The 11,658-nt window shown below is 36.6% G+C and overlaps 1 protein-coding gene across 4 annotated transcripts in view; it reads left to right on the forward strand.

The window, feature by feature from the left end:
- The window catches only part of RRM2B (ribonucleotide reductase regulatory TP53 inducible subunit M2B), a 35,863-nt gene that overhangs the window by 2,725 nt on the left and 21,480 nt on the right, over positions 1-11,658 (forward strand). Inside the window, exons 2-5 of one of the 4 annotated variants that reach the window (XM_082364420.1) lie at positions 6,381-6,495; positions 7,018-7,173; positions 10,625-10,741; positions 11,483-11,616. In XM_082364420.1, coding sequence (XP_082220546.1) covers positions 7,132-7,173; positions 10,625-10,741; positions 11,483-11,616 — 293 coding nt within the window. In that variant the 5' untranslated portion in view covers positions 6,381-6,495; positions 7,018-7,131. Of the gene's footprint in view, positions 1-6,380; positions 6,496-7,017; positions 7,174-10,624; positions 10,742-11,482; positions 11,617-11,658 lie in introns of those variants that run through there. The other 3 variants (XM_082364418.1, XM_082364419.1, XM_082364421.1) reach the window with 3 other exon arrangements.

The raw sequence follows: 11,658 nt of genomic DNA on the forward strand, positions 1-11,658 counted from the left end.
TTAATTCCCCAGCCAGGGATCGAACCCGAGCCCTCAGCAGTGAAAATCTTGACCACTGACCGCCAGGGAATTCCCAGGAATGATTTTAAACTGTGCTCCACAATGAATGCCTGTGAGGAGAGTTGAAGTCTGAGCCTCCCAGCCCCCCAGATATTTGAAAATCTTTAGCCCTGAAAACTCCAAGCATCTTAGCCCAGTTGATATCCACAGTGTAGATCCTTTCTGTCTCATCTGTTGATCCTTGCTTTAGCCAAGTCAGGTCACTTCTGCCTTTGCTTTACATCCATTTCAGCCAGTTTTAATCCCAGCTGGCTCTTCTTCTTCCATCTGCCCTTTTTCTGTGAAGAGAAATACCGGCATTCTCGAGTCTGCATTCTCAGCTGTGCGGCTGCTGCTCTACCTGTTCTCCCTGAATAATCACATCCATCCTCTTGGCGACTACTCATAGGATCTCCACTCCATTAGGAAGGAGGGAGGTAGTGCCTCTGCCTACTACCATAGTGTTATATTTTCAGCTGCCTTCTGGATATCTTGAAACTGAACCCATTAGCTTTTTTATTGACCCAAGTGATTTTTAAAAGGCTTTTGTGTTTGTAACTTGTTATGGCTTGGGTTGGTGGGGGGAGTTAATTCAAATTAAGCTTTTGTTAAACATCTAATGTGAGAAGTGAGAGTTTTTGTCTGATTCAGTTATTCTCCAGGTGCTGAGCACTTTCTGAGTCTCTTATTTCTCATTTTGATCATCCAGTTGTTGGAGCTGGAAACCTCAAGGGCATCTTCAACTCTTCCTTATCCTGTGGTCCAGAATCCAAATTGTAGCAGGAATTATTAAATCTGCTTTTGAATATCCCTTAAATCAGTCTTTTGTGTTTCTGCAGCTGATATCCTCGTTCAGGCAAGAGATGGATAGTGCAATAATCTGTTAATTGTTATCTCCACCTCCAACTTCTCTTCTAATCGAACCACATTTCTCCAAAAGTGATCATAAAACAAATCTGATTCTGTTCCTTACCTGATTAAAAACTTTCAATGGCTCCCAATAGACTGCATGCTAAGGCCAGATGCCAAAGTGTTATATATCAAAGCAGACCACTTTGACCTGCTCCAACATTTTCAAAAAAATCAACATCTTAATATCCATTTAAAATGCAAAAAAATAGGCATATCCCCCTTAACCTCAGGTAAAGCTTGGAGATGGAGTACGTATTTTAAAAACTGAAAGTTAAAAAATGTTTTGTTTGTTTCTTTTCGTCAAAATGATGACACTGAGTAAAAAAGAAATTGTCAAAATAGTTGTATCAAATGGCGATAGGAAAATAGCTATGGCAAAGTTCATATATGTTTACCTTCAAGACCCTTGCATGGTTTAAAACCTGGGCCAATTTTCCAAACAAAATCATAAGTACAACACTAATTGATAAAATTGACTTTTGTCTATTTTATTAGTATAATTTTTTAAGTTAATATATATAACATTACTTCTAAAATCAGTGGAATAGTAAGTCTGTTTTGATGAACCCATCATTTTAAATTGGGATATAGATGATAGTTGAAGATTTATATCAAACTTAGTAAAGAATTACCTCGCACATTTTTCAGAAGTTCTCTTAATTCACTACTGGCCAATTCTGTGGATTTATCAACCCTGTAAAATATGTGGATACCCGTAGCATTCAAAATGCATATGGCTAGTATGCTGCTGTCTGATGCACCCACGTACTTCTGTTGCCACCAGGATCAGTTGTCTTTATTTCCAGTGCTGTTTATACCAGTAGTACTTTTATTGTAATGACTTTAATTAATTTATTCATTTTTAAAATTTTTATTTATTTATTTTATTTTTGGCTGCATCTGGTCTTAGTTGCAGAACACAGGATCTTTTGTTTTGGCGCGTGGGCTCTTCGTTGTGGCATGCGGGCTTCTCTCTAGTTGCAGCGCTTGGGCTCTGTAGTTTGCTGGATGTGGGCTCAGTAGTTGTGGTGCATGGGTTTAGTTGCCCCGCAGCATGTGGGATCTTAGTTCCTTGACCAGGGATCGAACCAGTGTCCCTTGCATTGGAAGGTGGATTCTTAACCACTGGACCACCAGGGAAGTACTGTAGTGACTGTAATTTAATTAAATATGTGGAAACTAGTAATATGTGAGTATGAAAAGAAAGTTGATTCTATGAAAACTTAAACTGAGAACTTTGGAAAATTCAATAAACATGAATTGTTAACAAATTCTGTAGAATTAGATGTAAGCAAACAAGTATGAAAAGATTGGGGAGAATGATAAAAGAGATAAGGATTTTGCACTCAGATTGTGCTACCCTAAGTGTGTTAAAACTAGAAAGTATAGGTGTTGCGTTATGCTGTCTTAATGTCAGAAAGTCTTGGGACTCCAATCAGTGTGACAACGACAACATTTTGGCCTTATAGCAGAAGATTAGCAAGTAAATGTAAATGTTTGTTTTAAGTGAAATCAAATAGTTTAAGGCATATATACTTTTCTTGTGATTCCTTAATTTAACCAGCTTTCAACTAACAGTTCTTAACTTCGAACAAGAGAGCTTCTATTATATTATTGTTACTATTAGCATTATTGTTTTTCTCCTTTTTGTTTGGTTTTGGAAAAAAAAATCTTGGGTCACTCCTGAAAAATAGAGACAAATGGTTACAGGGTTTTTGTTGTTGTTGTTTTTAACTGCCTGTCTTTAATCTCGTGTTATTGTTCAGTTAAGCAGAGATAGCTAGAGAAACTTTCATCTGAGTTCATCCAAAAAAAAAAAAAAGGACAACCTGGAAACACAAGTCCATGCTTTAGTGGTTACCTTTCTGTATGGTGTAAAACATTTCTGTCAGTTACTTTTATTACTGTTTTAAATGATTAAAAACATTTATTATTTTTTAAATAGAAGTATAGTTAATTTACAATGTGTTAGTTTCAAGTGTACAACAAAGTGATTCAGTTATACATGTATATATATTCTTTTTCAGATTCTTTTCCATTATAGGTTATTAGAAGAGATTGAGTAGCGTTCCCTATGCTATACAGTAGGTCCTTGTAAAAACACATTTTAGAGTGAAATTTTTTTTTTTTTAAATAATGCCTTTTTTTTTTAATTAATTAATTTATTTTTTATTTATTTATGGCTGTGTTGGGTCTTCGTTTCTGTGCAAGGGCTTTCTCTAGTTGTGGCAAGTGGGGGCCACTCTTCATCACGGTGCGCGGGCCTCTCACTATCGTGGCCTCTCTTGTTGCAGAGCACAGGCTCCAGACACGCAGGCTCAGTAGTTGTGGCTCATGGGCCTAGTTGCTCCGCGGCATGTGGGATCCTCCCAGACCAGGGCTCGAACCCGTGTCCCCTGCATCGGCAGGCAGATTCTCAACCACTGTGCCACCAGGGAAGCCCTAGAGTGAAATTTTAAATCTAATGTTTGTGACATTAGAGGGACCACATAGTTCTTCAGAGCACACTTGGAAAAGTCATTGTGAAGTGTTTTCTGCCTTTCTGGTTTATCTTCTTCTGTCGTCCTCCACATACCATAAAGTCCAGATATAGAAAGTTACTTCCAATTCTTAAAAATGTCATATGCCATCATGCCTTTTTTCATATTGTTTTTTTCTTCTAAAATATGGGTTCTTAGCCCACATCCACAGAGAACCCTGCAGAGCCTAGAACTTTGGGATGTGTGGTTCTCCTGACACTGTTTTAAAATGTGTGTGGATTTTTCTTAGCATCAGGAAAATAAGCAATATGTCATCTTTAACCCAGTTCAAAAGTCTATGTTCGTGAAAACCCCTCTCTTTACATGGCAGTATCTTTCATAATACCCTCCTAATTCAGCTTCTTTTTTTAACAACCCACATCTTATCAGGATGGAACAGGAAGAATATAAGTATCCAAATGTGACTTTCATTCTGCAGCAGTTTTCATATATCCTGACATTGATCAGTTATTTATCAGCATTTTCAAACTCCATTTGGGGCAAGGGTGCTTGGTGCCAAAGGGTTGCTGCTTATCATGTCCTTCCCAACTTGCAAGATGGCCCACACAACAAATATAGTGAAAGTAAAGAATTCCAGCTCTGAATATATACCTGTACCCCAGGGACAAAATATATAACAAAAAGAAAAACGTAGAATCATATCAAAGTGCTACGTAGTAATGATAAAAGCAAGCACAATCTAGAAGAACTAAAGGAAGAACAATGTGGGCCAAGACAAGTTAGAAATATTTGTTGACTGCAGACCTCAGCCTTTTAAATTGGAATTTGAATATCTCACTTTTTAAGCCTTTCCAGCAGTTTTCTAATTATTTCATGAATGAACATTCCCTGACAGCAGTCATAGAAGGTATTGATTGATCAAATAATTAACCACTGTGATAGTTCTTTTGTCAGTTCTTTGAAGTATAGGGACAGCCTATAGAAAAGGCCAACCAGAAACATCCCAACAGTCAATAATAACACAGTAATAATTTTAAAAGTTCATAACACTTGAGAGTGTGCAAAGTACTTTTATTTGTATTAGCTCCTCTGATCTTTATAACATTCCTTTTAAATAAGTATGGCAAGTGTTACTGTCTTTAATTTACAAGTGATGATGATCAGATTAAATGACTTGCCTAAAGACATGAATAATACTCCGTGCTTATTGTAAGTGAACACAATTTTGTCCTTTAATGAAGAGTGTAGAGTGAAATATGGTCATTTGGTTCACTTCACATTCTGCCATAGAGGCGGCAATTTCCAAAATGTTGATTTTCAATCTTATCTTTACTGTCTTATCATTCACCTGTGAAATACATCCTCATCAACAACACACTTCATGATCTCATTATACATAGTGATTTTAACCTGGTAAAGGGGAAGGCGAATGCATTTTGAGAAAGTTTTACTCTGAGATTTTGAAGCTTGCACTAGTTAAAAATCACTGCTTTAATCCTTATCAGTTTGGCTGGTAAGAACCAAAGAATCACTTTGGTTCTTTCAACTTTATTTATAAAGAAATCATTTTTATTTTTCTTGCTTTTTCCTAAAATCAAATTTGGTGATATCCTCCTCCTGTCATTTCACTGGTTACATCAGTACCATTTGTTCAATTAATTTTGCTTAGTAGGAGATATTACAGTTGGCCCTTGAATAACCTGGGGGTTAGGGGTACTGACCCTTGGTGCAGTTGAAAATCCCCATATAACTTTTCAGTTGGCGCTCTGTATCCATGGTTCTGCACCCACTGATTGTCAACCAACTGTGGATGGAATAGTATTGTAGTTTTTATTGGAAAAAATTCACATGTAAGTGGACCTGTGCAATTCAAACCTGTGTTGTTCAAGGGTTAATTGTAGTGTATACTCTTTTTAACTTTAGTTTATCTCACTGTTTTGAATTCTGGTTTTTAGATGTAGGCTGGCCCTACTAGCTGCCATCCATACATACAGAGATGTAGTTTAAGGCAAGGCTTTGAGTTCAGACCTATCTCAGTTCTAATCTTATTCCTGCCACTTACCACTTGTGGGGTCCTGGGTATGTTATTTACGTACTTCAAGACCTAGTTGTCCCATCTGTAAAATGGGAATACTGTTACTATTTGACTGACTTGTACAGATTAAGCAGAATAAGGTATATAAAGCATCTGTGTGGTGACAGTTCAAAAGCAGCCTCAATGCCAGACCCAGAGGACATGCTGTAATGTGTATCTCCTGTTCTAGAGCCTGGAACTGCAGTGTCAGGATCTTACGGCTCTTTTGAGATGGCAGAGCCCTCAATGGCAACACAAACAAACAAAAAACTTGACCACTTCCGTTCTAAAAATTTGCTTAAATATTTGTGGAATGAATATTGAGTAAGTGCCAGGTACTATGCTAGGCTCTAGGGATTCCACAAGTGTAAAGTTGGTTTTTGCTGTTAAGAAGCATGGTCTAGAAGAGACTGTAGAGAATTAACAGGGAATTAAATTGCAGTGAGCTATGTGCTATGTTAGGCACCTAATCCAGGCCTTTGGTGTAGTGGGGGGAGGAGGAGATGTGAGGGCACTCAGAGGAGGCTTGCCTTGAGTGGTTATTAGGTTATTTCACTCATGTATTGTGGTCTTATGTTAAATTTTTAAAAATCTAAAGGTATGCGGTAATCTGAGCACAAGGTAAAGAGAAATTAACAGCCCATTCACTTACTTAGCTAATGTTTATTGATGTTACACTTGACACAGTACTCTGGGAACACCACAATATATAAAAACTGGTCTCTGTTCTCTTGCTGATTATTTAAAAAAAAAAAAAAATATATATATATATACACACACACACACACATATATATGGCACTGTCCCCTTTTAGAGTGCCATCCTCTTTCCAAGCAGTATGTATTTAGGTATGTGTTTCTTACTTTATCCCATAGAGCTCTGAGACAGCCCCAGTGAGACCATATGCAGTAAAGGAATGTTAACATGTAAATAGCAAAAACCAATTGGTACGTGGGAAGGGTCAGACAAACAAAGGCTGCTAAGTTTTTGGTAAGGAGTTTTCAGGTAAGTATTATAATTTCAGTTAATATTAGAAAAGAAAACATTAAAATTTAAAAAGTAGCTCATAACAGTAGCCTATTCGTGCCAGCATTCTGTCTCTGCGAGAGGCACTGAAGGGGCATTTTGTCCACAACTTTAGAAATTTGCCCACCGTGACGTTTATGGGTCTAATTTTATACTTATCCTCAAAGTAACAATAATGACAATATTTTGAGAGATTACTGTGCACCAGGCTCTGTTTAAAGCACTTTTAATCATCACAATTAACCTCTAAGGTAGGTATTATTTTACTGATGAGGAAACCAAGGCTCAGAGAATTTAAGGAACTTCCTATAGCCACACAACTAAGTGAACACCATTAACCAGCTACCAGATAACAGTAAGGATTCAAGCTGGGGAGACTGGCTCCCAAAACGATGCTGTCTCCCGAACTTCCCAAGATGTGTGTTTAGATGTGAATAAAGAGGAAATCTCTCCATGAAATGGGTGCTTGTACTTTATTTTTCAAAGAGGTTATCTTCAGATACCAACGAAAATGAAGCAAAGTCAAATGAAGAGCCACTCCTAAGAAGGAGTTCTCGCCGATTTGTCATCTTTCCAATCCAGTACCCTGACATTTGGAAAATGTATAAACAGGCACAGGCATCCTTCTGGACAGCAGAAGAGGTAAGTAGCAGCACCGTCATCAGCAAACATGTTCTCTAGTGCAGTGTTCACATTTTCTGTTGCAGGACATTAAAAATGTTTAACTTACATTATAAGGTACATTGAATAAGATCAGTTGTATAAGATAATGTTTGAAATTCCTGAGACTAAATACAGGATTCTCCAATGTTTTGTGTTTAGATTACTGTCTATAAACATGTTTTCTGCTGCAAAAATGTCATCTCAGTCTGCCAGATTTTTACCTCCAATATATTTCAGAACATTTTCCATTTTTAAACAGTTTTGGTTTGCTGTGACCAAATAAGACTAGTCTTTACTTATGGTTAGTGGAATAAATAAAATTGCAGCCATAGCTAAAGCATGAAATAGTGAAAGCCTTAGAGACCCTCCTTTCAGATGAGAGGCTTATCTGATGGTGCAGAAGGAGCTGTCGCATGGGGAGTTTGCCTGGGCAGGGCACTCGCTTCTGAGGTGCTGGCCTGAATTCACAGTGCTCCTCTCAGTCTGGCCCTGCCCTCAGCCACATCAAACCTGGCACAGCTGTGCCAACAGACAGGACAGCTGTGGAATGTTTTCTTGTAGTGTGGCAATTTCCGCCTAGGAAATGAGTTGAACACAGCAAATCAGAAGATCCTCGCTGGTTTGGTAAGGGCAGTTGGTCATGCAAGCGGTTGCTCCATAGTCTGCAAATAATCATTGTCTTCATTTTTGAATACGATGGATGATCCCTGTATAGCACTCTGTTCTCTGTGTGTGCATATTTATCTATACAGATAGATATATCTATTTGTTTAGATACATTTGGATCTATCTGTCTGTTTATTTACCTATTTTTTGAGAAATTGACTCTTTACCTATGCTGTTGAGAATGCAGACTCTGGAACCAGGCCGCCTAGGTACAAATCCTGGCTCTACCACGTACTAGCAGTGCCACTGGCAAAGTTGCTCTGTGAAACCTCTCTGTGTATCCTCATCAGTAAATTGGGCTAATATTACCTAGTTCTGGTTGTTAGGATTAATTAGATGTGTAGAATGTTACTTGGCATTTAGCAAGCACCAAATAAATGTAAGCTATTATTTTACACAGAATGGGGGAGATTTATACTAGAAATCAGAAGCCACCAATTTTTAAAGCTTCTGTTACACTGATTTTACCCACCTACCCATCTTTGTTATTTTATGTTTGTTAACATTATTAACATCTTTGTTATATTGTAGTTAGCATGTAGAGCAAAAAACCAACCCAAAGCCAAACCCAGCATTTTCAAATTGGGCCATAGTGCTAGACACACCTGACTGTCTCTGACTGTGGTTTTTAGAAAGTTTTTTGTGAGATGTGGTTAAGAGAACAAACGGAGTACATAGGTGGCTTTTTCATTCATCATGTTAAAAAAGTACTTGTGATACCTGGGTTTTTTAAATTCATCAAAAAATTTCTTACATCTTTTAGCAAATGTAATATGTGTAGTACTATGACTTAAAAAACACTAATTTTTAAAAATTAAAATATAAAGTTGGTACATATTTTATAGACAGCTTATAGGAAGATTCAAATACATAATTAATTGGGAAGTCAAACACACTTTTAGTTCCACATATTATTCATTTAAACAAATTATGTAAGTTACAGTTTAATCAACTCTAGATTTCATTGTTTTATCAGTGATTTAGCTTTATTCCTAAATATGCCTGATCATCGAAGCCTTGATTCAGAAGATAAAGTTCTGGTGTTTGGGTTTTTTTTCAAAGCTACCCAGGCCGTTCTGTTAACCAGTAGTTTGTAATCAGTCTTTAGATTGTAAAATTGAGAATTTATTCAAATGAGATAAAGCTGGGTGAAAAGTTTTACCTTTTAGGAATGGAAAATGACTAATGTAGGTAAGTTTAATATTAGAGAGCATATTGTAATATTAAAATTTAGTATCAGGAGTATAATACACAAAAACCAGGAAGATGTCAGTTAAACCCGAGTGAACTCTTAATAGAATAGGACCTGATTTTTAGCTTACATATTTTAAAAGCTGTATACAAATATTTCCTCTCTGCTCCTTTGTATCCCCAACATTTAGCACAGTGTCTGGCATGTAGTTGGTGCTCAGTAAACATTTTAAAAATAAAGTAATGAGAAAAAGGACTTTGGAAAAGAACACAAATGATTGAAAGGATGAAACTTTAGTCATTTTTTGGAATGGTGAAAGAGATTAGGGCTTTGTTAGAATAAATAAAAGAAGGACAAAAGACAATTACATATTTCAAATGTTTATGAGGTTATTATGAAACATACTTAAGAGATCTTCCTGAGACAAAATGATATCTACAAGGTACATTTAAAGACTATTTTAAAATTGTAAATTTCACCAAACTCTAGAGTACATTTCTATTAATTCCAAGGACTAGTTCTAATAAACATTTTCCAAAATATTTCTATTTCCAGAGGAAGCCATATCTATAAACTGTTTTAAAACCCAGATTGTTACATGCCCGACATTACTTCTGGGTATAAAAGTAGATTAGTCAGCAGTAAGGTAGCAGCTACAATTGCTTAACAAGTGCCTAGTTATCTGTCTAACACAATGGTAAATATGTATAAAATGCTAAAGAAATGGCTGCTGAAAGGCATTAGTTTATTCACCTCAGTTCCTTCTTGACTGTTTCTACTCTCTCTTCCCATGTTGCCCCTTCCTTAATTGCTTCCAGATTTTGGCTTTCCCCCAGCTTTATTGATATAGTTGACATATAACATTGTGTAGGTATAAAGTGTACAACGTATTGCTTTGATACACTTATGTATGGTAAAATGATTACCACCATAGTATAAGCTAACACCTGTGTCCCATCACATAGTTACCATTTCTTTTTTGTGGTGAGAATAGGTTAATTTTAATATTTTAAAAGGACATCCTGGCCAGCTTCTCAATTAGCTAGAAGATAGATGTCTTCATAATGTTTTAATTTTGTTCTTTTCCTTTGTAATTGTCTTAGTTTGAGCTGCCATAATAATATAGAGTAGGTAGCTTGCAAACAACAGAAATTTATTTCTCACAGTTTTGGAGGCTGGTGATTCTAAGATCAAGGTGCCTGCAGATTTGATATCTGGTGAAGGCTTGCTTCCTGTTTCATAGACAGCTGTCTTCTTGCTATGTCCTCACATGGCAGAAGGGGCAAAGGAGCTCTCTGAGGTCTCTTTATAAGGGCACTAATGCCATTCATGAGGGTGACCTAATCACTTCCTAAAGGCTCCACCTCCAAATATCATCACATTGAGGATTAGGTTTCAATATGGACTTTGCAGGGACACAAATACTCAGTCTATAGCAAGAATGATAACATTTTTTTCTTTTTCACATTTTACTGCTAATGAGATGTCCCACCTTAACTTTGAAATGGAAGTCAGTTTTCCATACTTTGAGAAGAATTTATGTTAAAACTTTTGAAAATCTTTTTATTTCAGGTTGATTTATCAAAGGATCTCCCTCACTGGAACAAGCTTAAATCAGAAGAGAAGTATTTTATCTCTCACATCTTAGCCTTTTTTGCAGCCAGTGACGGAATTGTGAATGAAAATTTGGTAAGATTTTTGTTTCCACTTTTGTTCTCATTCAGCAGTTAAATGGTAGTAATGGTGGTAAGATAATCAGACTGAGCCTGAAAAATGATGTCTAAGAAATGAACTTAACTCTTGAAAAATTTTTTCTGATGAAGTGTCAGAGGCAAGGATACATTTCTGTTATTTGACCCCCCAAAATATAATGAAATCAAGCATATTGTACCAATCAAAACTACTTACAAGGCATAAGCATGAGTTTGATTTTACCCTTAGATAGTAATCCTAATAGAGAACCTGCACCTTAATAATCTTTCCAGAGCTCTGCAATAGAGCACTGGGTCTGGCTTCCCATTTGAAACTTCTATTATGGTTGGTTAGAAGGCATGCTTTCTTATTAAAAAGAATGGGAAGATGCAAACTTTCATTATAAGCTTGTAGGGGCTTCAGTAGATCTACTTAAGGTCAATTCTACAAAGCAAAATAATTATTTTTGGTAGATGTTCTAAAATTTATTTGGCTTTATAGGCAGTATCTCCACCTAATAGGTCAGTTTATTTAATTGCTTAAGAATATAGTATGCAACTAATTGTGGAGGGTTGATGGATTAAGCAATACTGCTTAAAATAATTCATAAGGTCTTTCTGACCTGTCTGTGGCATGACAGGTGATTTTTAAGTGATCATTCTGATGTCCAGATTCTGATTTGCAGTGTTTAATGAGAGCCCATAGAATTGGATATATTTGTTTCCCTTATCTTCTTAGGTGGAGCGCTTTAGTCAGGAGGTGCAGGTTCCAGAGGCTCGCTGTTTCTATGGCTTTCAAATTCTCATCGAAAATGTTCACTCAGAGATGTACAGTTTGCTAATAGACACTTACATCAGAGATCCTAAGAAAAGGTATTACTGCTGGGATTTTATTTACAAAAGTGGTTTATCCTA

Source organism: Balaenoptera borealis (genome assembly GCF_965194805.1).
Source record: "Balaenoptera borealis genome assembly, chromosome: 17".
Lineage (NCBI taxonomy): Eukaryota > Metazoa > Chordata > Mammalia > Artiodactyla > Balaenopteridae > Balaenoptera > Balaenoptera borealis.